The sequence below is a fragment of the Lampris incognitus genome, chromosome 16, assembly GCF_029633865.1.
Source record: "Lampris incognitus isolate fLamInc1 chromosome 16, fLamInc1.hap2, whole genome shotgun sequence".
Lineage (NCBI taxonomy): Eukaryota > Metazoa > Chordata > Actinopteri > Lampriformes > Lampridae > Lampris > Lampris incognitus.
The window spans coordinates 33020135-33035484 of NC_079226.1; the positions used below are offsets into that span (position 1 = coordinate 33020135).

At 43.0% G+C, this 15350-nt stretch overlaps 1 protein-coding gene across 1 annotated transcript in view; it reads left to right on the forward strand.

Moving 5' to 3' along the window:
* The window catches only part of kcnh5b (potassium voltage-gated channel, subfamily H (eag-related), member 5b), a 173144-nt gene that overhangs the window by 124534 nt on the left and 33260 nt on the right, over window positions 1–15350 (forward strand). Inside the window, exon 12 of the mRNA XM_056295501.1 lies at window positions 3394–3590. Within this exon, the coding sequence (XP_056151476.1) occupies window positions 3394–3590 (197 nt within the window). The remainder of the gene's footprint in view (window positions 1–3393; window positions 3591–15350) is intronic.

The window sequence follows — 15350 nt, forward strand, 5'->3', positions numbered from 1 at the left end:
AAATGGGCCCTGTGATGGCCTGGCGGCCTGTGCAGGGTGTCTGCCCGCCCGCCACCCAATGACTGCTGGGATAGGCTCCAGCATCCCTGCGACCCTGAGAGCAGGGGATAAGCAGTTTGGATAATGGATGGATGAATGAATAAAAATGACCATAATCAAAATGAAGAGGTCTGTAGGCAGATGTGTATGGTTATCAACTCTTCCTGGTGGATGTTGCTTCGTTGTTAGTTAGTCGTTTCCTCCCTTTGGAGACGTGATGGAGAATCAATGAAGAGAAGGGCTTGTCTTTCTAACTGGTCTGAAATCTCATCGATGACACCATCAGCTGGTAAATTTTATACCTTTCCACAGCGCTCCCCAGTGATGCAGAGCGAGTTGATAGAAATGGTGCTGTCCAGAGGTGAGCATTAATGAGGACTGATATACAGAGAGAAGTTAAAAAGTTTTTCTTTAAGGAAGGATGCAGCAGGACGTAAATGATTTTAATGTCACATGGGATTCATGGAAAAAAATTCAAGGAGAGTCTCACAATATCTTGATCTGTTTATCCTCGCAGATGTCTGGACTTCCATAATAATGGTATTTTTATTAACTTTATTACTTTACTGAGGGGAATACACTTACCTCCCCTGCATAACAATGATGATTATAACCTCCTGTGCAGAGTGCTTTTCAACAACAAATGTTTACCTAGTGCTTCATCATCTAGACTAATTAAAAGACACTCGGATGGAGTCCTATAAGACAGGGACAGGGTCCAAAAGGGTGCAGCTGGAAATACAATCCTTGGTTCAGGTAAAAGGATAGTGTTCAAATATCGACCCATGTAATAGTCCATAGAGAAGTGTAAAGGATAAAACAGGGTGCCAAACCAGTGTACTCCTAAACCAATATACCAGCTAACATGATATTAAAAGATACACTAATCAGCCAAAACATTAAAACCACCTGAGGCCACTACCCTCGGAGAAGACCGTTGCCATGAAGGGGTGTACTTGGACTGCAACAATGTTTAGGTAGGTGGTACGTGTCAAAGTAACATCCACATGAATGCCAGGACCCAAGGTTTCCCAACAGAACATTACCCAGAACATCACACTGCCTCCGCCAGCGTGCCTTCTTCCCATAGTGCATCCTGGTGCCATCTCTTTCCCAGGCAAACAACACACACGCACCCGGCCGTCCACTTGATGTAAAAGAACATGTGATTCATCAGACCAAGGCCACCTTCTTCGACTGCTCCATGGTCCAGTTCTGATGCTCACGTGCCCATTGTAGGCACATTCGGTGGTGGACAGGGGTCATCATGGACTCTCTGACCGGTCTGCGTCAAGGGTCATCATGGACACTCTAACCAGTCTGCGTCTATGCAGCCCCATACACAGCAAGCTGTGATGCACTGTGTGTTCTGACACCCGTCTATCATAGCCAGCATTAACTTTCAGCAATTTGAGCTACAGTAGATCTTCTGTGGGATCAGACCAGACGGGCCAGTCTTCGCTCCCCACACACATCAATGACCCTTGGGCGCCCATGATCCTGTTGCCGGTTCACCAGTTGTCCTTCCTTGGACCACTTTTGGTAGGTACTGACCACTGCATACCAGGAGCACCCCACAAGACCTGCTGTTTTGGAGATGCTCTGACCCAGTCATCTAGCCATCACAATTTGGCCCTTGTAAAAGTCGCTCAGATCCTTACGCTTGCCCATTTTTCCTGCTTCCAACACATCAACTTCAAGAACTGACTGTTCACTTGCTGCCTAATGTATCCCACCTTTTGACAGGTGCCATTGTAACAAGATCATCAATGTTATTCCCCTACCTGTCAGTAGTTTTAAGGCTGATCGGTGTATACTAGCATGCAAACACAAATGTTAACAAACCATACCTACAACGCCAACAGAACAAATGGACATTTCCCATCTCCACCTAGTCTGTTATTGCACTTTGCAGCACCTCTCACAATATGAAGTTAGTTTATATTTTCTGTTTCATCACCCATCTACATTAAATTACACTTTATCAATCCCTGCGGGGAGAGTCATCCTCTGCCTTTGACCCATACTAACTTCTTAAGAGCAGTGGGGTGTCACAGTGTGGCACCAGGGACCAACTCCCATGTTCTGAGGTCAGCACCTCAGTCAAGGGCAATGGCAGGAGTATCTGATACCTAACCTAATACTGCATGTCTTGGATGTGGGAGGAAACCAGAGTACCTGGAGGAAAGCCACATGAACATGGGCAGAAAATACAAACTTAACACTAGAAGAACCCAGACTGGGACTTGAACCAGGACCCTCTTTCTTGTGTTGAGACAGTGCCGCCCAGCCAACTGGACACTGGGATTTATTACTCCCGTATCATGTGACTAACACCCCATTCTCCTCTCAGAGCAAACTGTTGTTCTGGAAGGAGAATTTGTCTTGTCTTGCAGTGGATTTTTCTGTCAGCATGGAGGACCATATTCATGCTTTCACAGCACTTCTTTCTTTCTTCACTATCTTTCAGCTTTTTCATGTGACTAAATAGCACCATTTGAACAAGCAATTCAGAATCGCCCCCCAGAGTGATGTCACACCAGGAACAATCGACCCAGAATTTGCATAAGGTCACCCATGCCAAGAGCAAGTTTGAGGCCTTGGTTGAGCAGAATTGCTTCTGTTAGAGAAGGGGGGCGGGCCCAACAGTTCTGCCAGCCACCTTCCAGTATCAGACAGTATCAGTAGGATGTCAGACTTGCAGACATACTGTATACTGCGGTGTACCAGCCCGTGAGTGCACGTTGGGAAGTGAGCAGCTGTGGTTGCTAAGGACTTGGCCAGGTAGAAGTGTTGCTATGGCATGCTGAGACCGCCGCAGCTCTCAAGATAGCAGAGAGACAAAAAAAAAAAAGTGCGGCCATCACAGAGGAAGTAGTGGCGTCAAAGTTAATCTTGGCCTGTGGAAGTTCTTATTTCCTCTGAAGTGATTCATTAACTTCTCATTAACTTGCCTCCTCTGCCCTCCCCCTGATCACGCCGAGGGTTCATTAAGTAGGTGTACTAAACTGTATGGTGGCTATTCATCATTTAATAGTTCAATAACATACAGATTCAGAAGTAACCAGCTGACTTAGTATCGTGGTAAGCATATTCCCTAAACTTTTAGAAACATCATCTGAGTTTAGCTTTTATGCCCATTGTTTTAAGAACAGATATATAAAATTACTCCCTTTAGTAGAAATGTTTTGAAATGCATGGCTGAGGTTTTAAAATACTGAGACGAGTGCTTTATCTCAGCCGCCAGTTTCGTCTTTTCAAAAAGTAGGTTTCTCATTGTGCGCAAGCGCTCCTCTCGCTGTTTTCTCTTCTCAAAGGAGGGAAACCTCCTCCTCTCTTTGCTGTGCCCCTCAGGTAAAGGAGACGTGTTTGGTGACGTGTTCTGGAAGGAGACCACCCTGGCACATGCGTGTGCCAACGTCCGGGCCCTGACTTACTGCGACCTGCACATTATCAAGAGGGAGGCCCTGCTCAAGGTGTTGGAGTTTTATACCGCCTTCGCCAACTCCTTCTCCCGCAACCTCATACTGACCTGCAACCTACGCAAGCGGGTAAGAGCCACTGTATTGTGGACAGATGCAAGCACATGCAGACAGTTACACACACACACGCACACACACGCACACACACGCACACACACACACACACACAAAAGTGGGAAACGGGAAATATATATATATATATATATATATATATATATATATATATATATATATATATATGCACACACACACAAACAGTTTGATGATTACATGATTCGAGAGCAAGATAAGTGGTGGATTAATTAATCGCAATTAATCGCAATTAATCGCATATATCAATATGCGGCACGTGAGTAAAACATTGAACAAAAAAATCAAAAGGGGGCATTAGAAACCCATGAATTGTTCTGTTTCCAATAACTTTTCCAAACTACTGCATGGCCCGTGCAAAATGTGCCTGTTCGGAACGGGCATTGCGTCATCAAGTGCCAAGCACCAAGGCCACGCCCCTTTTTGGGGGAAATAATCGCACCTTCACATAAGAGGAGAAATGCTGAAAAGCTGTTGTGTAGCAGGTTGTATAACTAATAAACACACATTCCAGATCTCTATTAGCAGGGTGGTTATTTAGAAACAACACTTAGCCTCATGCTACCTGGTGACTCCATCAACTATGTGTAGAGGTCTGGATAAGCAACAGTCTTCTTCTTCTTCTTTCGGCTTGTTCCCTGTTTCCCAGGGGTCGCCACAGTGGATTTGATAGTTTCCATCAGTACCATGTGAGGGCACAGCACCGATGACGCTCGTCGTTTACCCGGGCTTTGACTGATCTGGTATGGTCTTGTCATCCGCATAATGATTTGGCAAAATTTTACGTCGGATGCCCTTCCTGACACAGCCACTAACGCTATGGACTATGTCTGGATAAGCAACAGTGCCTATTATGTATTCGGATAGGGCTGTTGAAAGTAAACGAGACGCCGATCGTATTTCGCAAATCAGCAAACTGCTTATCTCAGCACAGAACTAGAGGAACACTGGATAAACCATTCACCTCGCTGCCAGGTTTCTTTAACTGACACCATGAGAGGGGTTAGACGCGGAAGTGCCATAGACTCCAATGTAAAAACGGCACTATAAAAATACAATTTCAAGAGTAGGGTTAATCACAGACACATTCACAGCTGACAATCACCTCAGTAGCTAAAATAAAACATTTCCCACTGGCTGAGCGAAGGTTTTTTTATATATATATTTTTTACCGTTTTGTTATTGCTTTAGAATGAATGAAAGTCATTCACCTTTTATGAAAACTGTGATGATTAAACACGTCTGAAGTGTTTTAATAAGGGCACCTTCTCCCGGTAAGTGAGAAAAGGGGTGGCATGTCGGCAAGTCAGAGCACCGGAGAAGGGGAGATGCGCCTGGCGGAGATCTGCACTCTACTGAACACACTCTTCTAGTTGTCTTTGTGCCATGTGGTGTGTGTGTGCAATCTGGTTGCTGGGTGACCTAAAGGAAGATCTGATGGTGATGCTGCACTGGCTGCTATAGTGCACATTGGTGTGCGTTGTGGTTGTTCAAGATCAGCTGTTGGTGTTGATCCAGTAGTGCATATAGTGCATGGTAGTGTATTTCGTATGTGGCTCATATGAGAAATGTGTGTGTGTGTGTGGTGGTGGGGGGGGTGTAGTTCGTTACTGAAGGCCCTGACTGAAATCCCACGGTATGCTACTCTCAGCACCAGCTGTCAGAGCACCTGTCAAAAGCTAGCGCATACTGCCAAAGGGGGAGGACATGGGAACAAAGTTTTTGCAACAAAGTTTTGCATTATTAACATTATTAGCGGGGGCATAGAAGAATTTTACTTTCCACATATTATAAGTGTATTTGTTCAGAACTAACACTTGTATAGTTCAAACATGAATCTGTTCGGTTGATATACAGTAGATATAACATGGTTTATAATTTGCCTAAATCATTTCAGGATTTCATGTAAAGGATCCACTGCACCCGGATTATGCTCCCTCTGTGTTCCCTGCATCGCCAGGGTTTACATTACCAGCAGTAAAGTAAACAAAGTGGACAGGCTTAGAAGGCAGTTATATATAACTATCTCGGAAAAAAAGTCGTAATGACAGAAATCGACATTACCTTTAGACTCCATGAGGTACCGTAGTTGTAAATGTCAGGATATGACCTCTGGCAATTGAGTGGGGTCATTGATCCATTCCATGTTAAGTCTAGTCACGTCAATTTTATTTGTGTAGCCCATTATCACAAATTACAAATTTGCCTCAGTGGGCTTAACAACAACATAACATCCTGTCCTTAGACCCTTGCTTTGGATAAGGATCAACTCCCTAAAAAAAACTCTTTAACAGGGAGAAAAAATAGGTAGAAACCTCAGGGAGAGCAACAGAGGAGGGATCTCTCTCCCAAGATGGACGGATGTGTAATCAATGTTGTGTGTACACAATTTACAGAATACAACATTGAAAGAGGATAACAGCATTATAATGGAATTATAAAATATATGAAGAATATGATGAGGAGGATGCCAAGCAGTGTCCAGATGCCACCAGAACAGCCTCGGACCTGAGCCACGTGACCACCTCACCATGTAAACCTGAAAGGAGGACACACTACACATGCACACAGTAGAAACTCAAATCACACCATTCACATATGCAGGAGAAGAGACACACACACACACACACACACAAAAAACATAAGTCACACATCAGAGTGAAACATGATAACAAAATTATATGGGTTGATAAGCTATATAAAAAGAAAATGTGATTAGGGGGATGCCAAGCTGTGTCCAGGTGGTGACCAGCATCACCATGGAGACCTGCGAGGAAGACAGACTGCACGTGCACACGGGAGACTCACATCACACCATTCACATACACAGAAGAAGAGAAAGGAGAAGACATCATTCAGAGAGAGAGTAGGCGTGAGAGAAGAAAACAGTTTGCAATAGTCACTATAATCCAACAGTCAATAACCTATACTCTATAATCTTGTTGGCAGAGCAGTGCTTGGTATATTCATTGAGACAGAAACCGACCTGCCATGCAGTATAGGTTGTGAAGTATTCAATTTAAAGGCAACTAATTATAGGTTAGTTTCCTTTAAATAGAAAAAAAAAGGTTAAGGCAAAAAGATTAGTTTTAAGTTTGGATTTAAAGGACTCAGCAGACTCTGATTGTCTGACAGCAGCAGGCAGGTTATTCCACAAGAACAGAGCCCAATAGGAAAAGGCCCTGCCACAAGCCGACTTCTTTTTAACTTTGGATACACACAGGAGCCCTGTATTTTGAGAGTGGAGAGCTCGAGATGGTTTAAAGAGATCAGACAGGTGTGATGGGGCAAGCCCCTTTAGGAATTTATAAGTCTGCAGAAGCACCTTGAAGTCTGATCTAACATGGATAGGAAGCCAATGAAGGGAGGCAAAAATTTGTGCAATATGGTCAGATTTTCTAGTTTTAGTTAGGATTCTAGCTGCAGCATTCTGAACCATCTGAAGATTTTAGTACTAGCATGTGGCAGACCTGAAAACAGAACATTACAGTAATCAAGTCTGGATGAAACAAATGCATGTATTAGAGTCTCTTTGTCAGCCATAGATAGGAAAGACTGACTTTTAGCTTTGTTATGTCAGTGGAAAAAAGGCAGTCTTGGTGATTTATTTAATGTGCTTATCAAAGGAAAGGTTGGGATCAAACATAACACCAAGATTTTTGGCTGCCACACTTTGTGAAATCACAGGTGTTGATTGTTATTGTTACTTGATCAAATTAGTGTCTGTGTCTAGCAGGGCCAATGACCAGGATCTCAGTTTTATCCAAATTTAAAAGCAGGAAATTTAGTGACATCTAATTTTTCAAAGCAGCCAAGCAGGCCTCTAAATTAGTCATTTGAGTATGATCATCAGCCCTTATAGGCACATACAGCTGAATATCATCCACATAGCAGTGGAAATTTATTCCATGACTGTGTATAAATTTGGCTAAGAGGTGAAATATAAGAGAGAAAGGTGGAGGGCTAAGAACCGAGCCCTGAGGTACACCATATTTAAGATCAGAGCATTTTGATGTAATTTTATTATAGCAGACACAATGTGTTCTTCCAGATAAGTAGGACTTAAACCAAGAGAGAGCTAAGCCAGAGACACCAAAATTAAAATTTATTCTGTCTAATAGTATACAGATCACTGGTGTCAAAGGCTGCACTGAGGTCCGGCAGTAGAAGCACAGGAGTGGAATCAGAGACCGTAACTAGAAGATCGTTCACCACTCTGGTCAGAGCAGTTTCAGTGGTGTGACAGGCCTTTAAAGCCGATTGAGAAGGTTCATATAGATAGTTTTCTTCTATATGGGTCAAAAGTTGTTGATACACAACTCTTTCTAGTACTTTAGAAAAAATTTGAAGCTTCGACTGGTCGATAGTTATTAAGAGACCCTGGACAGGTACAGTTTCTTAAGAGACCCTGGACAGGTACAGTAGAGGTTTGACCACAGCTGTCTTAAAACTGCTGGGAACAGTGCCAGTAGTAAGTGAAAAATCAACACTGTCTAGCATTGTAGATCCCAGGAAAGGCCAGATGTCTGTAATAAAAAGTTTTGCTGGTAAAGGATCAAGTAGGCAAGGTTGGTTGGTTTTGAAGCTGACACGAGCTTAGTCAAAGTGTCAAGAGAGATAGTCTCAAAAGCTTTAATAACAGGGACTATCAGTGACTCATTGTATATAGATATTAATTTGGTGAGACATGATCTGCAGGAGTAGCTGGAGCTGAAAAACTAATTTCATTTATGATTTCATCAACCTTATTGCAGAAAAATTCTAGAAACTCATGGGCCATGAATGGTAATCAGCTAATAGATGGCTGATTTTTAGTAAATTTAGCTACAGTGTCAAAGAGAAATCTGGGGTTATGTTCATTAATATTGATTAAGTGAGAGAGATGTGCTGCTTTCACAGCAGCTAAAGCACTCTTGTATTTCAGTAAACACTCATGCCAAGATAGGTAAAAAATTTCCAATTTTGATTTTCGCCATTTACGTTCCAGTCTTCTGCAGGCCCGCTTTCAGAGTATGTGTCTCATCATTGAACCAGGGTGTAGGCCTCTATATTCACCTAGTTCTAGTCGTGAGAGGTGTAACTGAATCGAGGAGACTAGAGAAGACCACATTTAAGTCACTCGTGAAATTTTCAACAGTCAGTCTTTACAGTGAAACGAGCCAAGATTTCTGAGCCAAGACTCGACACCCCCACCTTGTTTATTTACCCAAGCTACATGGGCGTAAGTGTAGTCAGGTGGGGAAGCTTTATTTAAGGGAAGGAAAGCATTTGGTTTCAGCCATGTTTCGCATAACCCAGTCATGTCAAAATTATGTTCAAGAATCAGACCATCTATTAGTAAGGCTTTGGTAGGCAGTGATCGGATATTTATGAAACCAAATTTAAGCATCTTGATGAAGTGATCAGTAGTAGGCAGAGCATTAGAGCTACCAATAGAAATATTAATTGGAATTAGACACCTTGTATTATTAGTTGACAATTTTGATGACCTACGCTTTGGACAATATGTGGTCACACTTTTGATAACTGTGACAAAGTGGGCGAGAACACACCATTTGTACCTTCATCTCAATCACTACCAGGTGTTAGCTTTCCCTGCCAGAGTGGTGCAGCCTAAACTCAGGTGTTGCTGGTCGACTCCAGGAGGATTTAAGCAGTTGCTCTGAGTTTGTAGGTTTGTTGGACGTCAGGGTGTAGTTGTGTGCACGTCATGTTATTTAAAGCTCAATTGTTCAGTTTTGTTCAGTTAAGCCGAGTTAAATGGTAGGATGTCAGGGTGTAGATGTGTGCACCTGACGTTAATTTAAAGCTCAATGGTTTGAGTTGAGTTTTGTTCAGTTAAACTGAGTTAGCTATTCATTTGTTTCTTTGCTTTGTACATTTTCTTTAGTTTCACATGTAGCTACACCCTGTAAATAAATCATTTTTGGTTAGTGGAAACAGTTTTGAGTCTGCCTCCTACATTTTAGCCACTCAGGCCAGGCTTCCCCACAATCACAATACCATTAGATATTTGGTTCTGTAGATTATTAGGTAATTCGTTTTACAGTTCACCACCGCCAGTGGTAGGAATGATTTAGATTATTGTGATTCACACATTTAGGAGAGGAGTGCTTGGGAGCAATACAGCAGGATAGGGAGACGGTCTCAGCGTTATAGACCAAGCTGCCAGTCTGATAATCCATACTATGAGAAATTCCCTGACTTAAGATATTAATTAAACTAACTGGCTCCACATCCACACTAGGTTTAAACCTAGCAGGCTCTCTCCTCACCTGCAGCCTGCCGAATGATCAGTCCCTAGTGTCAAACTAAACATGTAGCAATCTATATTGCTCGACCAAAGAGCGGTGGCCATAATAAGCAGTGCCTTTCCTCGTCCATCGAGTTGGCCTTAAGCTACACAATACACATGTGCAAACTCTGAAATTCACAACATTAAAGGTAATCCTGAAAAAAGTCAGAGGCTGCCCTTGTCATTGGAACAAGTAGGCGAGCTTGTGTGCTATACGGTGTTTCACTCTTAGAAGTTTAAGGACTTAAAAAGGAGAAGGACATAATAATGTAATGAAAAATATGTTATAACAGCATACATGTAACTAGAGTGAGGTTTTGATATGTTGTTATGAATTTGTTGTATGGGTTATTTGGCAATATAGGTAGCATTATTCAACATGCAGCAATTTACAGTAACATCATTACATCAATTTATTAACATAAACAAATAATTTTATATGCGTTAATTTTTTGACGCATTTTTTTTTCCATAATTTAAATTAATACGTTATTTTGACGACAACACACACGCGCACAGATTTGTTGAAGCAGGCCGCCGCTTTCATATTTTCATTCTTTGCCGCTTCTTTCTTCTTTCGAGTCTCTCCATGCCAAGTCAGCTGTTGTTTACTTGTCCTCAAGTTGTTTTCCGCGCTCCCCGTGCGCGTGTGTGCTCAGTGGGTTTCTTAGAACATCCTGAGTGTGATGAATTATACATACGTACAAACCCTCAGCCTCATTATGTCCTGTGCCCTTTTGGAGCTCACGCTGGCAGCATAGCGGGCGCACTTTCCTCTCTCAGTGGAAGGCAACGAGCGCACTCATCTCTATCTTTGTGTGTGTGTGTGTGCGTGTGTGTGTGTGTGTGCGTGCGTGTGTGTGTGGTAGCTTGTAATTATAATTTAAATGATAACTTTATTTGGACAGTACATAAAGCGTGTGTTTGTGTTGGAGAGACAGAGGGAGAAATATAGAGAGTGTCGTTTGTTTATGTTTGAGAATGGATATAGGTTTACATATGCATGTGTGTGCATTTACGCATGGGTGCATTTTTATGTTTGAACAGTGCATCAGAGAGGGTGAGAGAGAGGAGGGGGGGACTAAGTGTATAAACACCTTTAAGAAATACAGGGAAATATGCATAGATGCAGTAGTAAAGCAGTGAATGCCAGTTTGTGTGTGTGTGTGTGTGTGTGTGTGTGTGTGTGTGAGAGAGAGGAGAGATTCTTTGAATGTAGTTTGTCAACACCCATAACATGTTACACAATACGACACAAGACATCTGAAACAATGGCTGTCTTTAGAAATAACATGGATGTTGATAATAAATAATAATAATAATGGATTACATGTATATAGCACTTTATCTAGACACCCAAAGTACTACACAGTGAAGGGAGGAGCTCATGTCAGCCACCACCAGTGTGTAGCACCCACGCTCACCACACATCAGCTTGAGATGGAGAGCGAGGAATCATTGAGCCAATTACACGGGGGGATGATTAGGTGGCCAGATGGAGAGAGCCAGGTTGTGAATTTTGCCAGGACACTGGGGGACCATCTACTCTTTGCGATAAGTGCCATGGGATCTTTAATGACCACAGTGAGTCAGGACCTCGGTTTAATGTCTCAACCGAAGGACGGCATCTCCTACAGCACAGTGTTCTCATCACTGCACTGGGATTTTATTTATTTTTTCTAAATTAGGACCAGGGGGAAGACTGCCCCCTGCTGGCCCGCCAACACCAATTCCAGCAGCAACTTCGTTTTCCAGAGAGGGCTCTCATCCAAATACTAGCCAAGCCAACACCTGCTTAGCGTCCGTCCTTTGGCAGTGCCAGGGTACATGCTGGTATGGCTGCCGGCACGGCTATTGGAATCCAGCAGTCTTACCAAGTCAAGTCAAGTCAATTTTATTTGTATTGCCCAATATCACAAATTTGCCTCAGTGGGCTTTACAGCAACACAACATCCTGTCGTTAGACCCTCACCACTATTTCCACACAAAGAAAGGTTGTGCATCAGTCTGTATTTGAGGTTCCAGTGCTCTCAATTTGAGTCCAGCATCCAATGGTTTAACAGTACATGAGTTTGGTCTCGGGGCCCTATTTCTGTGGTGATACAATACAAGTTAAGGATTTGATCCTTTCTAATATGGTCATCTTGGCCAATTCTCAGTGCTGGTTATAAGAACCTAGAAAAGCTATTTCCTCTTTCGGATGTGATGTGCACAGCAGTACTCTGCCTTACAAAGCCCAAACATATGTATAGTAGTTTTTGAATAATGAAACAAAGAAAAATGTCTTTAGCATTAATTGCCTGCCCTGCCCAAAGTATTTTGCATTTACATGTGGCCAGTATATTATTTAGTAAAGCTTATAGCTTTGAATTTATGCTGACATTGAAGCCATTATAGCCTTGGCACTCTTAAACACATACAAAGTAATTACTGCCGATTGGCTTTGCTCTTATGTTTCCGCTGAGTGCCCTGTTATTGTCTGAACAATGAGTCTTTTATTACAAGCTAAAAGTCTTGATAGGGGTTTGTATCCATATTTTAACTACATCATTTGTCAGTAAATGCCCCCGAAAATGATTTTTGTCATTTTCATATCACATATTACCACACTACTTTGAAAGGTTACGTTAAAATTTTATACTAATATCCATCTATCTATCTATCTATCTATCTATCTATCTATCTATCTATCTATCTATCTATCTATCTATCTATCTATCTATCTATCTATCTATCTATCTATCTATCTATTTCTATACAGACAGGGATGGGCACAAATACATCAAAAAGTATCTTGTTACAAATTACAAATACTTGCTCATCAAATGTATCAAAATAAAATACAAAATACTGGTATGAGAAAATGTATTTAATTAAAATACAAGTAATTTGGGCATCCAGGTAGCGCGGCGTCTATTCCATTGCTTACCAACATGGGGATCGCCGGTTTGAATCCCTGTTTTACCTCCGGATTGGTCGGGTGTCCCTACAGACACAATTGGCCGTGTCTGCGGGTGGGAAGCTGGATGTGGGTATGTGTCCTGGTCGCTGCACCAGCCCCTCCTCTGCTCGGTCGGGGTGCCTGTTCGAAGGGGGAGGGGGAACTGGGGGGAATAGCATGATCCTCCCACATGCTACGTCCCCCTGGCGAAACTCCTCACTGTCAGGTGAAATGAAGCGGCTGGTGACTCCACATGTATCAGAGGAGGCATGTGGTAGTCTGCAGCCCTCCCTGGACCGGCAGGGGGGATGCACAGTTCTCACCGAAACGGGCATTTCTTCAGTCTTGTTGATGATTGTGTCTTTGTTTGGTAACCCATCAAATATGACCTGCGAACTGCTGAGAAAAGCTTCCTTTATATACTCTCCATTAGAGAATGGCTTCCCATGTTACGCAATGCACTGTACAACTTTATAGCTGCCCGCTGTAGCTTGGCTCTTGGCGGTACATCAGGTTGTAAACACGCTGCTTTGCTTCCAGTACTGGACCGCTGCCCTCTGGATTGCTTCAGCTTTATCAGCCTTATCTTTGACGTTTTTCTCCTGCCTTCTTTCAAAATGACGTTTTACGCTTGAGGTGCAACACATCTTCACAGCAGAGTGCACACAGCTTGGTCCTTTCGTGGAATAAATCTGAGTTCGTTTGTCCAACACGGCTGAAAGAGGTGAATATTAGACAGTATTGCTTCTGCCATTGTCAGTGATTACTGACATGAAGCAAAACAGAAAGCTAGCTAGCTATGCTGCATTGTCACTACCGCTGTAATGCTGCATTCGTGGGCAGATCAGAGGTGGGGGGGTATGATAGCCCACATCACTTGTGTGCGCTCTCGCTGTCAAAAACAATGGTGTATTTTGAGACTAATTAATTAATTCAGTATTATTTTAAATCGAATTCTTTTACTTCACCACTGGGCTATATTTTATATTGAAAAAAAATTGGCAAAAAGGGTATATTAAAAAATATGTTTTATTGAATTGCTCCGTGTGTTAAAGGCCTTGCGTGCCACCATGGGCACGCGTGTCATAGGTTGCCAACCCCTGCCTTAGAGGGAATGGTCGCTGCAAACCAATACAGTTATTCTTTGATGAGACATTTCGATCCTGATGGGGGCGGTCTCATACAGGATGACAATGCCTCCGTCGACAGGACACAAGGGGTCCCTGACTGGTTTGGTGAGGCTGAAATTGTAAATCATAAGCTATGGCCTTCACAGTCACCAGATCTCAACCCAGTTGAACACATGATAATGGATGGATGGATGGATGTTAGACAACGCTCTCCACCACCATCATCAAAACACCAAATGAGGGATTATCTTGTGGAAGAATAGTGTCCATCCCTCCAGCAGAGTTCAGAGACTTGTAGCATCTATGACAAGGAGCACTGAAGCTGTTCTGGAGGTTCATGGTGGCCCAACACCTTGCTCTAAGACACCTTAGTTAGCGCAGTCGCCTCACAGCAAGTAGGTCCTGTGTTCGAGCTCTGGGGTAGTCCAACCTTGGGGGTTGTCGCGGGTCCTCCTCTGTGTGGAGTTTGCATGTTCTCCCCGTATCTGTGTGGGTTTCCTCCAGGTGCTCCGGTTTCCTCCCACTGTGTGTGTGTGGGCCCTGTGTGATGGCCTGGCGGCCTGTCCAGGGTGTCTCCCCACCTACCGCCCAGTGACTGCTGGGATAGGCTCCAGCATCCCCATGACCCTGAAAGCAGGATAAGCGGTTCGAATAATGGATGGATGGATATATATATATATATATATGTTGGGATATATATCCATATGTGTGTGTGTGTGTAGTTTGCGTGTACAGTGAATTTCAGTTGACATCAAAGAGAATTGAGTGAAACCCTGTATGTAAAAGTCCATCCATCCATTATCCAAACCGCTTATCCTGGTCTCAGGGTCGCAGGGATGCTGGAGCCTATCCCAGCAGTCATTGGGCAGCAGGCGGGGAGACACCCTGGACAGGCCGCCAGGCAAGTCTAACCATGTCTAAATACCTGAGAATAGCCTCGACTATCTCAATCTCTGCTGCACATTTGGCAACATCGACATGGTTTGTTTCACAACATATATGCTGATAGTAAAATTGGCTTAACTGAAAATGCTGAAATTATTTTAAATTTTAAAAAGGCCTATTTGTTTATGTGTTGAATAAATAACTGACATATTAACATAAAATATGATAACGGTTATTTCAGCTCTGTCAAATCTGTCATCTGAAGTGTGATGACTGGGATGCAGTCACACGGTGTCTGTATTTGACCAGACCCGACGTCCACTTTGGACCAGAAGAGACGACATTGCTTGCAGCTCTATCACTTGAGGTTGTTTTAAATAGATCCGCACCCGTACCTGTGGGCGTAGTCTGTAACCGTACAATAAGTCTGTATTCGCTGTCAGTGCTGTGTACGACAAGTCACCCCCTCTTCTTCATCCTCAATTAAA